Raw genomic sequence first — 21155 nt, forward strand, 5'->3', positions numbered from 1 at the left:
TTTAGACACAAGTGATCTAACTGAGGCCAACAACCATGCTAAGGTCCATACAGTCACACAAACAAATATTTGCAGGTTGAGTGTGACAACAAAAATACATTAGCTCAGGCCTCTGAACTAGCTATTCCAATTGAACAAATTTCAGCAATGCATGTTTTTCCAACATTTGGCATCTGGACACCATGTAAGATGACCATTGCCTTCCAAAGACTGAGGAGCTCCTTTCAGGCCGTGTCTTGTGCAAGATATCAGATCAATGCACCGTTACGCTGGCAGCTGGCCAAATTAATTTTAACTAAACATAAGTACGGTTACAGCCTCTTCATAAAATGGTAGACATTTATGGTAAACAGGTATTACACATTTCTTTCTTACCTATATTTTACTCATTGGTCATACTGGAAGATGAAGAATCCCTAACAGACAACAACATTAAACAGACATGTGAAATGTATCTATTTATACTTTGCATGGGAAAAGGGAAGTCATGCACTTAGTTGAACAACTTAAAGGTACAATAACATTGCTCTATATGAAAACTAGGATAAATTAAATATATAAAGCAACAGTGATAAATGATAACAAGACTCTCAGTTACAAGGTCAGTTCTCCTGGATTCAGATGCAAGCCAAAGACACAGATTTGTTATCAGTCCCTTTCCCTCAGAATGGGTCAGAATTATTTTGGTAAAATCCATGCACAGTTTCTGAGGAAAGTTAGAGGCATTAAGAAGGGGAATATGAATGTCAGTGCACCAACTGAGAAGCTGCCTCAATTAGCCCAGATGAAACAAGGAGGAGAGGAACTCAAGCCCTATCTTATCTCTTTCTGGGACTTAGATATGTTTCATAGAATCATAGAATCACTAGGTTGGAAAAGACTTCTTAGATCATCGAGTCCAATCACTCCTATCTGCTACTAAACCAAAATTCAAGACTTGAACTTTCTTTTAGAGCGATGTCTCCACCAAAGATTTACAAAACACAGCCAAGGGGGCACCGCTGATATAAACCGTGGATGTGCTTACTCGAGAAGTGTCTAAGATATCAAGTCAAAAGTTGGCATCCTACCTGTTACACTGTGGGGTCATATTAATATTAAACTATGTCATGCAGAGAGGTGCACCTCACTGCCAGCTGCTGGCAGAAATGCCGCCCTATCTAACAATTGTGTGACATAAATGTCCAGAGGATTCAGCCCTGCGGATGAGATCACTGGAGAAAGGTGTGGCCACATGTCCAACACCAGCCATGAGCAAGGCGCTGTGCTGCTTGGCACTGTTGAGAGGTGAGAAGCCTGGGAACCACCAAGAGCAGGATTTGAAATGCCCAAGCAGTTTTGATGGGAAAAGCCGCAGTCCTCAGGGACCTGACTGCAGGTGCAACCAGCAGTTCAGTGGAGAAAGATTTAAAGCTTTCCATTTTGGGTCCAGGTGCCTGGAAGAGGAATGCCCCAAGAATCCCAAGAATTCTCCTGCAAACAGCTGGCTAGTGTTTCTATAATACCTATAACTATAGGGGTTGTGAGTTGTGGAGGGGTTGTGGATGCCTGTTCCCTGGAAGTGTTCAAGGCCAGGTTGGATGGGACCTTGGGCAGCCTGGTTTAGTGGGAGGTGTTCCTATTCTATGATTCTATGATTCTATGATTCTATGATTCTATGATTCTATGATTCTATGATTCTATGATTCTATGATTCTATGACCTGACGTTGCTTTTAAAAAGAAGTGTTTTGCAGGTGAACTCATCAGACTCACCATAAGCACATGAACCAAGGGGATGATGACAGCATTTTGCAACCCTAACTGCAGCAATGGCTGCTCAAGGGTATGAAGATGAAACTACCTCTTGTGGCATGAGGCAGAACTGGATTGCAGAGAAATACGTGACTTTTTAATTGCACAGAAGAGAAGTAAGAATAAAGAACATGTCTTGTCACTTTGAAAAGCTTAGTAAACACAGCCATCACCTAAAGTAAATAAAAACATATTTAAAGAAATATTTTCTTCACATAGAAATACTAGAAAGTACTGGTTTTCCTTTGTCATTCTGGCTTTCCTTTCTCAACAGTTATTTTGCTGAGGATTCATATGCCTCAGCTTAGAAGCAGCACCAGCTGCCTGTGGAGTCAGCCTACCCCCTCCAGAGCCAGCCAGAGAGCCCCAGGGCTGGAAAGGAGGTTAGTCAACCCTTTACCTCTGTAAAGTCCTTTCACTCAACCATAGCATGTGTTTTATTAGAAATATCCAAAGACGGAAACAGGCCGTTTATTAAAGATCTCAACACATTATTAGCTAAATATGAAAGGTAAGACTTTCAAAAGCATCAGCACAAGACTAAAATTGCCTTCTTTAAAGCCAACGGGAGCTTACCCTTGACCTTGACTAGAGGAGGGTTGGGTGAGCTTGGATTAACTATGATTCCTTTTGAAAATCCTAGGCAAGGTGGTGAAACACTAAGATTAAGAAGGCTGCCAGAAGAAGTGGTACACTAATGGCAATTTATTCCCCTTGACCTGATGCATTAATGCTTATTTCCTGCACACACAAACTATATAGTATAAATCAAATCAGCTCCTTCTCTAAACATAGATTGGAAGAAACACCAAAGCTTCACTGCAGTTCACAGCAGAGGTGTTTGTCAAAACACATGTACAGCTCCTTGCTAATACATCAGTATACAAGGGGACACAAATCTATCCACAAAGCAAGCACAGGAAGAAAACTCAAAAAGAAAATCTGACGGCATACTGGAACAGTGGTACAACAGCTAAAAGAAGCAACAAGATTGGGTTTCTGCTTACACAGAAAATTGACAAATGGATAAAAATTGGCTTTAAAAGTCTTGTATACAAAAGCGTAAATATTCCAACAAGATAAACTGCAGCTGTATCACTCTGACGTAACAAGAAGTGATACTTGGGTGCTCTAGTCATCATTTGTTTAAACATATACATGACCATAAACAAATCTGGAAGAAAAGCTTACCTGTCCATAGTAATGCAAGGAGGGTTTCAAGATACAAAACCCATGCAAAATTAACTGGATCCTAGACAAACTTCCCAACCTTTGCAATACTACTGACACTTCCCAGTGAGAAGTAAGTCACATCAGTGCTGATACTCTCAGTTGACAGGCAAAAGGAGTCAAGTCTGAACTAGTAAAAGTTTTTCAGCTGCAGATATCATTCTTCTCTGAAAGTCAAGACATGCTGCCATGTCAGTGTAGGAAAGACAGCATAGCACCCACCCCTTCCCAGAGAGAACATTTCAGCCATCAGTGGCAAGACCTTTGTCCCAGTCTGGTCAACAGGAGTCTGGCCTCTGACTTCACTGGAATCAGACTTTCACTGTGAGACGCTAGTTAACTTTTTTACTCACTTTGGATGGCAATGCAGCCTCCACAACACATGCAAGCTAAGGTGAGTGTGTTTGCTGCTTGGTTGTTTTTAAAAACAGCATTAATTGGCTTAACTTATGAAAGACAATAGATTTTCCCATGCAATGGGAATACAAAAAAATAAACATTTTCAGATGGAGCTCCAAGGCAATTCTGGGGGTGCTAAATGAAGAGCTGGCCAGCTCTGAAGGAAAATATTAGTAAAGAAAAAATTCTTTAGAAGAAGTCTACTAAATCTGAAGTAGGAAGTTCTCTCCATTACTCTGGAGAATATATTAGTGTATATGTATGGGCCACAGTGGTCATTAATTAGTATCAACACAATGCTTAAAAAGATGACATAATGCAAAAATAACAACTGCTCTTGTTTTTTCATGTTTACAAGTGGCTTTATCAAGCTGCAGGATCAGGTCCTTACCAGAAAGTTCCCAGTCTGTTCTGGAAAGCAATTATTGTTGTCCATGTTTTTTTTCTTGCTACATCCTGGGATGATGCAGACAGTGGGAAGCCAGCAACAATTAACAAAAGATCTCAAAGATCATACAGGACTGCAACTATACATGGGTTTTGGAAATATAAGATTCAGGTATGATTTATCAAACTGTGATGCAAGTTGAGGAGGAAAATAGACAGACAATTAAGATATATTGTCTAATGGAAAAACACAGGTCACGAACTCCATAAACCATTTAGAATAGAAAGAACCTAATATCAAAAAACAGTACTATAAACTGTGGGAAACAGAGATATTAAATAATCAAAGCAAAAAATGCATTTATTTGTGGGTAGCAGCATTTCTGATATGACATACATCTACATCTCTATGTATGTACAAACACAGAATTTTGTGAAGAAAGAATGCAAAGACTACAAGTGTCATCTACCTCATCCACTGGCCAGAAAAGGCTATATCTATATTAACAAACAGTACAGACCAATAGGAGAGGACCTATAGACTGATACAGATCACTCTGGAGTTCTGGCATTCAGACTACACACAGCTGGAAGCATTCACTTCTAACTGTTCCTATAGACTCTGTGAACACCTGGAGCACACGTTCCTGTTTAGATTCACCTGAAAGAAATGTAATTCCAACAGTCCAATTGACTTAAAAAGCATATTCCTCATCTGAAGTAGAAGTCATGCATATGTATCCAAAAAGTACTGTGTCAGCACCAGTTATATTTGGATTAAAATCTCACATACTGTGTACACAAGAGTGTGATGCCAAGCTTACAGAATCAAACAAAAAGAATAGGTTGGGAGGGACCTTTGGAGATCATCTAGTCAAACCTCCTGCTCAAAGCAAGGCCAGCTTCAAAGTCTGATCAGATTGCTCAGGGTCTTCAAATGTTGAGTGTTGACTGTCTCCAGGGACGTAGATTCCACAGCCTCTTTGGGCAACCCTGCTTAGGCCACAACCCAGGTGGCCAGTGCTTAACCTCTCTTGTGAATTCTTTTTCTTTATATCCAGTCAGAATTTCCTTTTCCTTTTGTTTTGCACCTGTATGAAGTGTCTGACTCTGCCTTTCCTGAGTCCCTTTGTTCTTCTCCAAGAACAAACTCAGTTGTCTCAGCCTTTTACGGTACTTTATGTTAAAATAACCACTTTAATGGTGTTCCATGGGCCTCTCTAGTTTATTAATCTCTCCCCTGTACTGGTGGCATAAAGCTAGTCACAGTATTTTTAATACACCCTCCTAGTACCAAGTACAGGGGAATAATCACCTCTCTCAACCTGTTGGCTTTGCTTTTGCTGATGCAATCTGGTGTGGGGTTAGTATTCATCATCATACTTGCTGTCTATCAAGGCATCCAGCTTCTTTTCTGTGGAGTTGCAACTGGCCAGTCAGTGCCCATCTTGTGTTATTTTGCAGGAATTTTGTACCCCAGGTGCAAGACTTAACACTTAGTTCCATTGAACATCATAAGGTTCTTGCTGGCCCATTCATCCAACTTGCTGGGATCCCTCTGAAAAGCCGTCCAACTCTCATGTTTCAAATGATCCCCACGGCCTGGAGTCATTCAGCCTTCCTGCTTTAGGCACAGTTCAGAAAATCCCAGAACACAAACTGGCAACTGTGCAAAGTTAATTCATCTACAAATTTCTTGAAGAGACAGTCCCTCCTATCACCAAGGTCAGTGACAAAGAGGTTAAACAGAATTGGTCCCAGTGTCAGCCCTGAGGAACAGGACTTGTAACTATCCTCCAGTCAGATGGATATCGAACCACCTACCACCACCCTTTGAGCCTGGTGCTCCAGCATTTTTTTTTCACCCACTGCGCAGGCCACCCATTCACTCCATACCTTCCCAGCTAGCTACAAGAATGCTGAGACTGTGTCGAAAGCCTTGATGAAGTCAGTTACATGAAACCTACTGCTGCCATCCATGGAGGAACTCATTTTATCACAGAAGGCAAGAATCAAGTTGGTTGAGCTTGATTTACCTGTGGTAAACCCAAGATGGTTGTTCCCAGTCATTTTATTGCACTTTGTGCATTTGGCATTTGTGCATCTGTGTATCAGAGACTACCAAAAATTACAGATTATAGCCTCTCAAATACATAGGAAGACTCCCTCAGCACTGTCAGATATATCCCATCCAGATCCATAGATTTGTGTATGTCCACTCTACTCAGATTGTTCCTAACTCAATTCCCTTTACTATAAACAGAATCTCCCTCATCCAAATTCTACTACAAGGCACAGAAACCAGGGCCAACTGATAACAGACATTATATGAAGACCCAGCCTTCTCCATGGCCTTCATTAGTCATCACCTTGGTCTTCCTTCCACTGCCAATTGTTCCTGTAGAAGCCCATCTTGTTGTCCTCCACATCCTTGAATGGTTTCAAACTCAGATGAGTTTTGCCCTTGATAACTCTATCCCTGTAAGTCCACAGAATGTTTTTATATTGCTCCTGGCTAGCCTGTCCTTACTTCCATGACCTAGACAATTCCTTTTTAAATTTAAGCTCAGCTGGGAGTTCTCTTTTCAGCCAAGCTGGCCTCCTGCCATGCCTGCTCCTTTTCCTGAACGCAGGAATGGACCATTTTTGTGTTTGGAAGAGCTTTTTCTTGATGATCAGTTAGGTGTCCTGAGTGCTTTTGTCCTTCTGAACTGCCTTCTGCAGTGTTCCATCAACCAGTTTCACAAACAAGCTAAAGTCCAGGACCTTTACTCTGCTACTTGATTTCCTCTCTTCTCTCAGTATCTTAAACTTGAGTACTACATGGTAACTACATCCAAGACTGACATTAACAAACACATCCCTAAACAGTTGTTCCTTGTTTGTGAGTAGCAAGGCCAGTAAAGCACCACCCTCAGTCTAGTTCTCTAGGACATTCATCAAGATATTGTCCCTTCTGCATTCCAGAAGTCTGGATCATCATACTGTGTCACATTCCCAGTAAACATTAGAGCTGTTAAAGTTTCCCTGACAACCAGGGCCTAAAACAGAAGCACTCTCTTAAAAAGCTTTCATAGGATTATAGGTAAATTCAGGTTGGAAGAACCCTCAAGAGGTCTCCTGTCCAACCTCCTGTTGAAAGCGAGGTCAGCTCTGTGACAGACCATGTTGCTCAGTATTCTATCCAGTCAGGTCTTGAAAATCTCCAAGGACAAAGACTACTCAACCTCTCTGGGCCCACATTTCACTTCTTGGCTCCACTTTGGATGGAAAACTCCCCGTATAGCCAGTAAGAATCTCCCATATCAACTAACACCCTTCATCTCTCATCTTCCCTCTATGCATTACTGTGTAGAGCCTACCACTGTCTTCTCTTGATATCTTCCTTGCAGAGATTGGAAAGCTACAAATTTCCCTTCCCCAGGCTTTACCTCCTTTTGACTGGGCAGCCCTATAATAGATGCCACCACAACATCTCTTACTGAGTTCCCTTCTGATCTTAACCTGTAAGCTCTTGACCAGCCTGTTGCCCAGGCAATAGCAAAGCTCTGTGCATTCAAGGCACTCCTTTGAAGAGAATGCGGTGGCATCCTTGTCTAAGAACCTGAGGTCATACACTACGGTACTGCAGTTGTATGAACTATCCCACTGTGTCTCTGCAAATCAAATGACATCACATTGTGGCAACTGTGCAGACTTCCTCCCAGCATATCTGCTAGTAAAGACACTTCTGTTCTGCACTGTCGAGTTGATCCAATCTGTCCCTAGAAGTCCCCATTTCTTGGAAAAGGTCCTGTGGTCACAGAGTCCAAAGTGTTGCCATGACACCAGGTGCACAGACTGGTGTGAATATTCAGGATGCATCCAATCCTGCATTAAGCCCCGTACTCATCCTTAAACTGCTTAAGTATTACTAGTGCACACATCAGAGAGTAGCAAAGTCTGATGATTGGCCAGGGCTTGGCAACCTCTGTGATGTCCTGGCTCCAGTTCCTGGGGAGGCAGCAAACTTTGGAAGTCATCAGGTCTGGTCAGCAGATGGATGTCTCCATTCCCTATACCAGGGAGTCTTCAATCCCAGTTACCCACTACTTCCTCTTAGTGGCACTGGTTATGAGTAACTGATCAGGCACAGATGACCCAAACACCTCTCTTGCCAAAACTCACTCCTCCTCTCCTGTTTCCAGGGTATGTACATTTTATTAAATCTATATTATTATTGCCTCACATATTTGTGTTACTGAGGATGACACCAAGTATGGTTATTTCTTTCTATTCACTCACCTGAAAGAAACTCTTTGAGACTGGAGAGTTCTTAACAGTGATGCCTAAGATTTAGGCTTCTCGAAGTGAAAAGCATAGATGCAAGCAGAACAAACATAGCCGCTTATTAAGATGGTAAAAAAGAAACAAAGCAAACACTCCTTAAACTGTAAAAAAAAAAAAAAAGAAACTAAAATCTTACATTCATACATACATTAAAATCAAAATACATAAATAGAACACTCTGTAGAACCAGGAAAGTTGATTACTTGTCCATGTCATGATGCACGCTGTTAATACTGAGTGTGTGCACAAACCTTTAATGCCAGACTTCACAGATCTCACTGCGGTCAGGAAGAAAGCCAAAGCCATAAATGTAACACCTGATTTTCAGGGAAGATGGGGATTTGGAAACAGTTTGGGAAAATCTCCTACTAGGATGCCTTTGAATCTCTCCAGAGAACAAGAGAACATTGTCTGCAGCCTCCGGGCATTGGGATGTGGCACAAGGGCATTCCTCCATCGCCAGGTCAATGCAGTGCAGCCAAGGCTGCTAAGCCCATCCCTTTCCTTCAGATATACATGGAAGGAAACTCCCCCTTCTGTCACTGGACTACACAAGACAGGGAAAGGAAAGAGAAGAAAGAAAAAAACCATTGTCTTCTGTCCACCATTTTAGAGAGATAAAAGGAATTCATCAGCCGCTCTCCTATCTGACATCTAAATGGAAAAGGCAAGAGGCCTTTTCTTTCCTCCCTGCATTCGATGTGAAAGGATGCAGGACAGGGAAGAGGGCAGGAAGCAGCCTACAAAAGGTAAGAAGAGATGCTAAACTTCCCCATGTCCTAAAGCTGTTGCAGTTGAATCTGAATTCTTAAAAACCTACAACACAGCTGTGTAAAAGGACTTTGGGAAAGTCGGGGGGCAGGGGAGCAAGGAGGGTGGGAGAAGGGAATTATTACTTTCTCAGGAGAAGTATGCATTTTGCTTTGGTTTATATTTGCATGTTGCACCCGAAGTGTAACACAACATAAAGCTTTATATAGCTATAGGAGAAAATATGCCCTTCACATTCCAGGGAAAAACCCCAACCACGCCAAAATCTGTTCAAATCAAAAAACCTCACCCAAACCTGACAGGACCCTAACGCAGGCTGCTGACCAGGTACCACAGCAACAACAAAATCAGGCTTTAGAAAGTATTCCTTGCTTAGTTATGACAGAACAGCTTTCTCAGCATGATTCTGTGTAACTCCATGCCCCAAATTCAGTAGCGTTTGCCAGACAGCAACGGCTACGGCAGGATTCCTTTGGCAAATGCTGTATCTCAGACTTTTCTCTTTCTCAATCTGCTGGGATTTCTTGTCTAGTGGATAAATCATCTATACTAGAAAGAGGTGCAGTACTAAGACTTTAGAAGTAAACAATTTTATAGGAACATGTAGTATATAGAGAAATATAATTCTTAGGTAGAGAAACTACTGAGTGGAGAGAGATTAGAAAAACATTCTGATAAACAAACATCATTTAAGTATTTTTTTTTTTCGCTCGGTGTGAAAATATTAGGTAACTGTTTGCTGTTCCTAGAAAGAATGGAATTCCATGCCAACAGCTGTAGTTATTTGTAGGAATTATAACACTATATTGAAGATTTATGTTCCTGACAAAGGCAGAAAGTTATCCAAACTAGGGCAGAAAAACCAGAATAGTCTTTTCCCCAACTAAACAGACCCACACTATTTTTTTTTTAACTCTTACTACAGCAGAAGTTTTGATCTTCAAAACCAGAAACTCATGCTGTGGTTGATGTTTATAATGATTAAGTATTGCAATGCCACTCTGCACAGGGTGAACTGTTTTACCATGGGTTCTCACACAAGCAAGAAACACCCTATCATCTTGAAATTGATTAAGGTAATTAATATTTACATTCAAAAGCACATGACTAAATTTTCTCCTTGATATTTTAGGGTTTTACAATGATGTAAGTATCTGAAGGGGGCCTTACAATACCTGAAGGGGCTACAAGAAAGCTGGGCAGGGACTTCTTATAAAGGTTTGTAGTGATAGGACGAGGGGCAATGGGTATAAACTGGAGAGGGGCAGATTTAGACTAGACATAAGGCAGAATTTCTTCACAAAGAGAGCGGTGAGGCACTGGCACAGGTTGCCCAGGGAAGCTGTGGCTGCCCCGTCGCTGGAGGTGTCCAAGGCCAGGTTGGACGGGGCCTTGGGCAGTCTGGGCTGGTGAGAGGTGTCCCTGCCCACTGCAGGAGGGTTGAAACTGGATGATCTTTAAGGTCCCTTCCAACTCAAACTATTCTAGGATTCTATGCCTTTTCCTACTTTAAAAAAGCTTTACTCAAAGCTGTGGTCATCTGGCACACACACAAAGAGAGGAGAAAAGTGACCCTAGGCAAAAGACTGTTCTGTGCATAAAGTAAACAAGCAAGAGGAAGGAATCCTCAGACTCTTTGCTGCAATTACAGAGATACAAGTGGCCCTACCTGCCTGCACGTCACACTCCTGATTCCCACGGAAAAACCTGTTCATTATGCTCTGCAGGATTAGGGTCTTCTGTGTTCCTTGGAACTACAGCAGATAACGGTAAACAGAACTATTATTTTTAAGTCAAACTGACCTTCAGGAATAAAACTCAGGATATCACAGGTTTTAAAGCTCATTTATTTGCAAAGCAGCCAAACAGCATACTCTGGGTTGAATCCTGGGCCAATTTACACTGTATCACCAAAAACGTTTTTACTGCTATCCTTCTGAAATTCCTGTTTGTTTGGTTGGTTTGTTGTTTGTTTGGGAATTTTTACCAGGAGAAGAAAAATTAAAGCTTCTTAATAATTACAGTTGTGATTTATTTTTTTTTCAACTTGGAACTAACGAACTGTATTTCTCAGCTGAAGCAAAGATAAAAACTCTGATCTCTTTGAAGAAAATGCACAATAATCCAAAAGCCTACATGGAAAAATCACCGTACACATGCCACATATCTGTACATCCGGATAGAGAAAACCTAATAGTCTGCTTTTATGAACTTTAAAATTCCTACATGTAGTCAGTGGGAAGTAAAAGATTATAAAAGAAAACCTTCCTTCAAGGAAAAACTTGCCATCAGCCCCTAGTCCTGCAAAAGATCTGCAAAAACTGAGGATATTTTGCTTGAATAAACAGAATTTTAATTGAGCATAAAAAGTGAACAGCAGGCATGCGATTTCCATAAGTATACATGATTCAAAGATTTAAAAAAAAAACGAAAAATAAAAAGGCCATAATGAGGCCATAAAACCAAATTCAATTTTAGGGTCTAAAGAAATTTTAGGGTCTAAAAATAGGTAGTGTGTATGTAGCAGGCTTTCTTCACTACAAATGGATTCTTTAAAAGAAATTGTCACTGACAAAGCATTATTTACAAGAACTGTTTCCAATAAGGCAGAAGGTAAGTTATCTAGCATGGCACTAAAGCATATTATTTAATTTGAAGTATGCTTATAGTTTTATTGGAGCCAATGGCTTTTTCCATGCTCAGGGCCAAGCATATGCTCAAGTACTCCACCAAGACAAAAGCTTACAAGTTGGTTGTTTAGAATGCAAAGTGAGGCTTTTTATCCCAAACTACATTTTCTTGCATATAATCAGCACTGATGATACCACCATAGCTTCTAATTCATACCAGGGTGCACTCAGCATTTATTAGGGCACAGATGGTGCTCTCTTTCTTTGGCTTCTAAAAAGCATGCCTAAATATTAAAACAAACTGGGCTATCTGCCTCTTATGCTTTTTCTAAACTGTATTGCCACAGTAAGAAATAACAGTAACCTTTGATCTAATCTGGAAACCTTTTCTCATTTACACACAAAATTTGTCAATAGGATTATCGAGTATAGTCAACCCACTCAAAATGAGAAAACCTGATATGCGTAAGACCAGCAAGTTAGTCAGAAGTAATCAAGAACAGGAACAAGCCATCCACAAAACAATCAAGTGAACAAAAATCGGAAACAATTTTTCTAGTAACAAACTACGCAGTCCTGACTGCACTCAATGGCTGTGTGTGTGTTTCTGGAACTCTAAGGATTACTCAAGAGCTTAATCAGCAATTAGCAAATGAACAGGCTGATTTTTAAGGCAAATAAAGAGCATTAACATGACAGGATTTGTCATAACAGCAAGCAAGGTCTTTTCCAACACACTCAATGCCACAAGTCTGCATAGTGCTGAGAACCTGCAGTGTTTTCCCCTATGGGCAGCACAGGACATTTATTTCCCTAGTTCTGAAAATTATTTATCCATTTCCAAGCAAGCATAAAGCAACCTCCATGGAGAGCCAACAGAAAGACAAGCTGTCATGATGTTCCATTAAGAATGTCATAAGGTAAGACAATGTCAGATTTGTCCAGCAGATCTTGACAAGAAGTCCTTGAACGTGCAGCTAATTGGGACGCAGGTGCACATGACGGTCAACAGGTCTTAGTCACCCATCTTCACAGGTTTTCAGTCTCACGTAAAGCACTTTGACACTGGAAAAATCACACATCATGTGCAACAAAATACATATGACCAAACTCAAATGGGGCAGGGGATGCAGGGGTGGAGGGCTTGGAGAAAGTTAGTCCAACCGCTCAGAAACGATGTTCCCTACCGAGACTTATTTCATTATCTCACTGGTAATGTGAGGTTAGCAGCCAGTGCATGCTGCCAGAACCTATGGCAAGAAACATGCAGTTTCTTAAAAAGCATTTGTCTTGACTTCAAAACAGTTCAACAACCGCACGCATGTATTGGTAAAGAAATCAATTCTGAAACATCAAGTCCAGAAAACTAGTTTTAGAAGTACATTTAAATGCTAGAAAGCCAAAGATTTGACTAAACAGGATTATAAAACATCTACTAAATTAGTCATCTCCTAAATTTGTTTTAAAATTAAGCAAAGGCTAGTAATTTTGGAAGTAATGATCTTAAATCTTTGCACTCCTGTAAAAAGAATAAACTAAATAAATTGGCATATGCTACTAAATCAAAATGACATTAAAATCATAGTAAAACTAAGTAAATAAAAATTCTGTTAATATAATAAAAGTAAATTAAAATTCTGACAATATGAATAATCCAGAAACAAACCACTGTAAAACATACATAAAACAAACCATAGTCAGGTATGGATGGTGAAAAGACTGTTCTGCAGTTAGACAAAACTACTTTTTATAGTCTGTTCCCTTTGAGGTAATGGAGTCTGGGTCCTCCTGCATCCCACCTCTCACGAGGTAGCCTCTCCTGATGTCTCCTGATCTCTTGAAACTCATTCCGAACCAGTCCAGACTTTGCAGTACTTCCTGGTATCTGGCTGACTTCCAGGAAATTCAGGCTGTGCCCGTTTTTTGGTATCATGCTCCACATCTACATGATGTATAACTTTAAATTACTGATATATTCAATGCTTTCAAAATTATGGCTCGAGAACAAGCTTTAAAATATCAATAACAACGATCCTGGCCTTACCTGCAGGATCTTGTACTGTTATTTCCTTACGCTTCGCCACCAACTTCTCTTTAACCCACGGAAACTCCTGTAAGGAATCCAAGAACACATCAAAAGCCTTGGGTCCTCTGGTGGGGAGGATATCAAGGAGCATCATGGTTCTCCTCTGACTGGTGGTTTGAGATTTTATTTCTTGAACATGGCTGTCTGTGAGAATCCCTTCTTGGTAGAGATACTGAATAACAATTCCATCCACCAGCACCTCTGTGCAGAGCTCCAGGCGCAGGGAGCGTAAAAGCTGCTTGTCTCTAGCATCCATCTGGCAACCTACAGCGGAGTAGGGAAATGCATGATGATTAACATACTTCAACCTTTAACATCCAGAAGTGATTCCTGCACATCCAGAAGTGATGTTTGATACCTGGCAACCTTTAGGAAGAATGCCTAACTCAGAATCACCAACTGCAGGAAACTATTAATGATCCCGACCATCTTCTCTCCACTCAGACTTCACAGTCCATAAGCTAAAATGCAGCCCTTTCTGGGAAATATTAGACTGGAAGAGAACGTTTGGCCTTGTGAAGACCAATCCTTTAGTGGAATAAACCCCATGCCAAATAATCCTGCTAGCTTACTGGTTGAGGTCCATACTAAAGACAGCAGGAGCATGGTTTTAAACTGGAAGGGGGAAGATTTAGATTAGACATTAGGAAGAAATTCTTCAGAAACAAGGTGGTGAGCCACTGGAATAGGTTGCACAAGGTCGTTGTGGATGCCCCCTCCCTGGAGGTGTTCAAGACCAGGTTGGATGTGACCTTGAGCAACCTGGTCTGGTGGGAGGTGTCCCTGCCCATGGCAGGGCGGTTGGAAATGGATGACCTTTAAGGTCCCTTCCAACCCAAACCATTCTATGATTTGCTAGTCCTTGAGAAACTCTATCCCCAAAAAGTTAAGAGAGATGTCACACCTGACCTCTATTCCTGATGCCTCTGATGCAACTGCTATTGCAATAAAAAAGCAGCAGGAGTGGCAGATGCACCACAGCCAGGCAGCAGCAGCAGCAGGGACAGTGTCAGCAGGTAGCTTTGGCCTACACGACGCATTTTAATTTTAGGAGGGGAAGAAATGTACCTTACACACCAGGTTGTTCTTCCCCCGACTCATCCTGGAAGGCTGCTTTGGAACTTGACTGATCTGATTGTAAGAAACTTTCTTTGAATTCCCATCTCAAATTTATCCACCTTCTATTTATAGGCATTTGTTCTGCCAAAACTGTTCTTTAGCTTAAGTAGCTCTTCTCCCTCCCTCGTATTTACCCTTTTAATGTCACAAGAGGAAACAATCAGATGACCTCTGCCAGCTTCCATTCCACTTGACTAACACCAACTAGACAAAACCTGGAAAAAATGCACTTTATAGCCTCTCTGCAGAAGAAGAATCAAGGTCCAGAGGGACCAAACAATTCATCTAAATCATACCAGGAATCCGTGCCAGATCTATGAACCGAATCAAGATGTCTAGTCTAGTTCTTAACAACAAACACATCCCTAGGCCTATTAATGGCACTTGAAAAGGAAAATGACAGTCGTACAATTACTTTCTCATGATTAAATAATGAAGTAAAAGAAATGCAGCAGGTGTTGAGTGTGATCACCAAGAGAATTTCTAATAATTAAACTAGAAGCTGCTGTTCGAACAGCTAGACCTTGCGGAAACTGTACTTCATTCAGCTTAAGGATACAAGGAGAGACAGAGACTTTCAAAGCTTTTGTGAGAAACCTGCTGAAGTCTTTATATTGTCAGATGTGCCCACTGATTCCCAAGACCGTGGCAAAGATAGGTTGGTTGGCCTAGTTGTTAAAATCTAGGGCAGGCAAAGAACAGAACACACAGGCACATAAATGGCATCTTGGACAGAATACAAGAACACAGGACCATGAAGGAGACTGGAAAACCCCATCCGTAACACCCCCCAACAAAACCACTTTCTGAAAACACTTCCCCTAAGTGCTGAAAGCATTACTGGATGACACCTTCCCAGGAGGACTTCATCTTTCCTGGGTTACCCAGTATATTTCTTGTATATTGAACTGAATTTTGAGGTGCCCATCTTCTGTCTAGGGGTCATTTGGGAATCAAATAACAGCTATCCTGGTGGATGTCCTTAAAAAAAGCTAGTTTGCTAGGCACAGCTCAAACATCAAACTCCATCAAAGAGTGAGATCATAGTGCAAGCAAGGAGATGGAAAAAGAGCAGGCAAGAAAGAAAACTAGGTTTTCCCACTTCATGTTAGGATGCTCATTTTGGACAGGTGAAGCTGAAGATTCTGGTCTTTAACACCACTACCTTTACACTACTTGCAGCAATCATTAGACTAAAGCAAAACCAGGTGACATTCAGGCAGCAGTTTTCCACCATTTCTCCCTTTCAGGATTCTCTGACCGCCCCTGAGCTCATGAAGTGCTTGCAGACTTCAAAACAGGCACCCAGCAGCAGCTCTAAGGGTCTCTTTAAAGATTAAATATTTCTTTGTGTGTGTTTACGGTCAAAAGGAAATGTCTGGATCAGGAACTAAGCAGCCAGATATGGAAATGTATCAGGATTTTGGTGTGTAACAGTGTAGGGACAGAGTTATATGCAGCATGGAATTAATTTACATTAATTTTAATCACAGTCTATATCTAGGGAACCACAGTAAGCTCTACAATAAATTTTCACTAGTAATGCTGCTGCTAGAGGGACAGCGAAAAGATAATAAGTCCATTTTATCCAGAAAATGAAGGCTTAAACCTTCCCGAGATACTCCTGAAAACATATCTTTTCCATTGTAGAGCCAAATTTTCAGAAACATACTCCCATGTCCTGCTGAAGGAGCACAGTCCTATCCCTACATCGTTACAGACAGGTTTGGATTTTTCTGGATGTGACATAGAACCTGTCCATGGATGAGCATAAAACTTGTTAAAACCCTGACCTTAGGGGAAAAAAATGAAAAAAGGAAAAAAAGAAACATTTTGGGCATAAAATGAACATTCACTTAGCTCTTGGCTAGAAACACTTGGGCATTTTCCCACACACCAACTGCACAGGCCTCTGTATGGCTTGAGCATGTTCCCATTGCGAGAAACACTTATTCACTGGTAAAATATTGAAAAGGACCAAGTCTTCAAATCAAAGGCAATAATATTTTTGGTTTACAATTCAGCGCTGAATCGGACACCCTTCTGAAAAAAAAAGGCATCCTGTCCTACAAAAGCAGTGGGTATATTGAGTAGTTTTAGAAAAAGAATCATGTCAGCCCCCCCGATGTCAGAATAATAAATCATTATTCTATGATTCTAAGTCCAGCCATTCCTGTCAGACGGACATTTTGCCTAACTTTCAAATCACAACTGCCTAGACAAAACTTTACTGCACTTTAGCTTAAATCGAAATCACAGAATCATAGAATCATAGAACAACCAGGTTGGAAGAGACCCACCGGATCATCGAGTCCAACCATTCCTATCAAACACTAAACCATGCCCCTCAGCACCTCCTCCACCTGTGCCTTAAACACCTCCAGGGAAGGTGAATCAACCACCTCCCTGGGCAGCCTGCTCCAGTGCCCAATGACCCTTTCTGTGAAAAATTTTTTCCTAATGTCCAGCCTAAACCTCCCCCGGCGGAGCTTGAGGCCATTCCCTCTTGTCCTGTCCCCTGTCACTTGGGAGAAGAGGCCAGCACCCTCCTCTCTACAACGTCCTTTCAGGTAGTTGTAGAGAGCAATGAGGTCTCCCCTCAGCCTCCTCTTCTCCAGGCTAAACAACCCCAGCTCTCTCAGGCGCTCCTCATAAGGCCTGTTCTCCAGCCCCCTCACCAGCTTTGTTGCTCTTCTCTGGACTCGCTCCAGAGCCTCAACATCCTTCTTGTGGTGAGGGGCCCAGAACTGAACACAGTATTCAAGGAGCGGTCTCACCAGTGCCGAGTACAGAGGGAGAATAACCTCTTAAATATTCTGCATAGTGTATCAGGATGAGCAACCCGATGGGAGGTGTCCCCTCCCACGGCAGAGGGATTGGAACTGGATGGGCTTTCGGGTACCTTCCAGCCTAAGCCACTCTGCGATTCCATACGGGAGGTCACTGCCGCAGTCTCGTAGCCACGCCCCCTCCTTTTAGCCACGCCCATAGGTTTATACCCTGTTGAGCCACGCCCCTTCTCATAGCCACGCCCTCTGCATAGCTAATATCGACGCTTAGCCACGCCCCCTCTCACTTAGCCACGCCCCTCCCCGCACGCCGGCCCTCGCGTAGCCCCACCCCTCGGCCCCGCCGCGAGACGCCTTCCCTCCTCCTTCCCCTACACCGGCACCCGGGGCAGCGGGAGCCGGGCCGCTGCCGGCACCGCACAGCGGAGCGCTGCGAGAGTGGGGCAAGCCCTCTCCGGCCGCTGCCGCGTACTTACAGCAGGGAAGCGGGAAGTAGCCGGGGCGCCCGCGGGGCCTGCGCGGGGAGCACCATCTTTGTTGAAGGCAAGAGGGCTTTGCCGGAAGCCGCCGCCGCCACCGCCCTGTTGCGGGCCGGCCGAGCAACGGTCGCCGCTGCCGGCCCCGCTGGGGGTGGGCGTGGCCGCCGCCGTGGCGGCCATGTCAGATGTGGGCAGGGCGCACGGCGGCCATGGCAGATGCGGGCAGCGGAGCTGGGGCAGGACGCGCGGCCGCCATGTTAGTTGGGGGCAGCGGGGTTAGTGGGGGCAGGACGCGCGGCCGCCATGTCAGCTGCGGGCAGCGGCGGCCAAAACGCGTGGCCGCCGTGTCCCCGCCGCCTCCTAGCCGGGCAGGTGAACCCCGGGTCGGGGGACGCGTGCGGCGGGGAGTCCGGCTGCGGGGAGCCGTGGGAGCGGGCGGCCAGCGAGGGGATAGGGCGAGCAACGGAGAGGGGCTGCAGGGGGGAACGTTGAGGGGATGTCGGGGGGGCTCGAGGGGCTCGGGGGTCCTGAGGGGAGCTGAGGGTGTTGGAGGGGTTTAGGGGAGGAGGTGGAAGGGTTTGGGGGGCTTGGTGGACAGGTTTGGAGGGGGAGTGCTGCTGGAGGGATTTGGGGGAGTGTTGGAAAGGGTTGGGGATTGTTGGAGAGTATTGGGGAGGGTGGTTGTGGAAGTGTTTGGGGAGTGTCGAAGGGGTTTGGAGAGGGGGGGTGGTGTTGGAGGGGCTTGTCAGAGGGTTTTCAGGGAGGGGGACGTCAGAGGAGTCTAGAGGGGGTGCTTTTGGAGGGATTTGGAAGGGGAGGTGTCCCCCCAAAAAAGGCTCCTTTCCAAGACTTCGGAGGACCCGCTGCGCTCTCTGCATCTGGAGAGTGGGGTGGTTTCAGAATTGGAGGACTTGTATCTAAAATTAAATTAGAAATTACGGAACCGGAGTTTCCATGCTATTAGAAGAAGCTGATCTTGTTACTCCCTAGGGGTACTGGTTCCTATCTGCAAGTGTTTGCTGAGCCAAACTTCATCCAGGTGCTCGTATCATCGTCTTGAACCCACAGCGATGTTGTATTGAATACGATATATATTTTCTTGTATTACTTTCATCTGAACAGCCTAAAAATGAAGAAACTTTCATAGATGAAAACCAGTTAGTGAGACCCAACCTTTATCTAACAGTTTCCAGGTGCTGAGCACATTCTCATAGTTCTATTCATCTGTCACTGAATGTGAAAACTTGTCTTTCACATTATATATGAATCTTTCAAACCAAAGTATGGCAGAAGAGGGAAAACTGTGATTCACAGAGCTGTAAAATCGAGGCAGTGTAATTTCCTATCGCATATCATCAAAGAACTTTTTTCCATCTTTACGTAGGTGTTGGGTGTCACGCGGGCTTGAGCAGTGTCAGCCCTTTTCTTTTGAGTCAGGACTGCAGTAGCGATGAAAGGAAAATGAAAAGATCCTGCAGAGCTGGAACACACTACCTCAAAGCTGCAGGCACCCACAGCAAGCTGGCTGTGCTCTGCTCGGCTTACTAATGCCTACCTTCTGGAAAAACGGGAAAGGTGGTTGCTGCAGCTGCTGCTAGAAAGGTTGCTGCTGTGTGAATCCCATTTGTATGTTCAGTTTAGATTAGTCAGATTCAAGTGTATTTGGGTCTTAGTTATGGAAACCTTTACATGCTTTTCATAGGTATTGTACCCAGGAAGTATTTGCCATAGAAAAAATATATCTGAAAGTATTGTCAGAGCTCATATACTGCATATGCTCAATGTAATATTTATCTTCAAGATTTTGCATGAAGATGCACACTTGGTAGCAGTTAGAAAGCTTAGATCCTTTTCCTTTGATTATCCTGGGGCTGACAGCAAAGTTGAGAACTTACGTGGATGCAGAATGTAAATCACAATCATAATGGCTAAATTTCCATACTGGATTTAAGAAATGTTTAAAAAACTATATACATTTATTATGTGGCCAGCAGGGGTGCTACTTATTTGACAATTTTAAAGCAATATTTTGGTGCATTTGACATAGTGCTTTTATCTAGGATTTTTTTTCTGCATAATAAATGTGATAAAGGGGTTTAGATTGCTTTTAAATAATTGATAAATAATATTTTATTCCAATATCTGTTAAAACGGGGTAAGTGTTTTTTGTCTCACATACGCATGTTAGTCTTCTAGGAGCACAGACATAAAAATACTCATATGGGTTGCTTCAGAGTAATGGATTAAGGTATTTACTGTGACCTTGACAACACTGGAAACCACAGAAGTCAGTCATCATGTGTAACTCTAAGACAAAAAGTACACTGCTGTTGTAGCCAAAGTATGACTTAGGTGGTTTTACATTTTCGTGTCATGTATAGTTTGTCATACCCATCGTGAGAAAATACATTTGTCAACAATGCAAACCAGCACCAGGGAGCAGAGAACAACATAAACCATTTTTTTTTTTCCAGTTACAGTCACTATGTAAGGAACTGCATTATATCTGGAATGGGAGTGACCAGACTTGGAGACTTAAAATATCACATTATTGTAATCCTGACAGCTGCATCTAATTGAAGATAGTGTGCCTACATTTTAGAATAGAAAATGAACACAAGCAGTTACATCATTTGCATTTGCCATATCTTTTTGCCAGATGAGGCAATTAGAATTATTTGTTTTATACTGTCCAAGAATGTCTTAGAAAGTTAGCAGAACATGTGGATATGCACAGAGCAACACCAGTTCCCACTCAAGTAGATGGTAGCAGTCATACAGCCAGCATTTAGTCACATCCTTTGCTTACAGTCTAAACAGAAATGTAAAGAAGGAAAGCAGTGAGAGGAAACAGACATGCCTAGGAAGGAAGAGGTTGACAGCAGAGGTCCAAATCTGATTAAAGGGAAAATCTGGTGTTTGCTCTTCCTTCTACTGGTTTATAACTAGTCTTGCAAATTCACAAGTGGAAACTAAATGTGCTACTGGTGTTTTGGGTTTATCTATAGCCTGGGTGTTGTTAATATTCTACAGTTACAGAGTAAGGATGCACATGGGTAATACCGTAAAGCCAAAGTGAGAAGGCTTTAAACTTTTCAGTTTGGTTCTGTTTGGGTTCAGCCGTGACTCAGGTTCGTCCAGTC

At 42.7% G+C, this 21155-nt stretch overlaps 1 protein-coding gene across 1 annotated transcript in view; it reads right to left on the minus strand.

The window, feature by feature from the left end:
* Positions 1-18108, minus strand: part of CRADD (CASP2 and RIPK1 domain containing adaptor with death domain) — an 84876-nt gene extending 66768 nt beyond the window's left edge. Inside the window, exons 1-2 of the mRNA XM_069853578.1 lie at positions 18010-18108; positions 13584-13889 (exon numbers count right to left, since the gene is read on the minus strand). Of these exons, the coding sequence (XP_069709679.1) occupies positions 13584-13881 (298 nt within the window). The 5' untranslated portion in view covers positions 13882-13889; positions 18010-18108. The remainder of the gene's footprint in view (positions 1-13583; positions 13890-18009) is intronic.
* Between the last annotated feature and the right edge of the window lie 3047 nt (positions 18109-21155).

Source organism: Phaenicophaeus curvirostris, chromosome 1, assembly GCF_032191515.1.
Source record: "Phaenicophaeus curvirostris isolate KB17595 chromosome 1, BPBGC_Pcur_1.0, whole genome shotgun sequence".
NCBI lineage: Eukaryota > Metazoa > Chordata > Aves > Cuculiformes > Cuculidae > Phaenicophaeus > Phaenicophaeus curvirostris.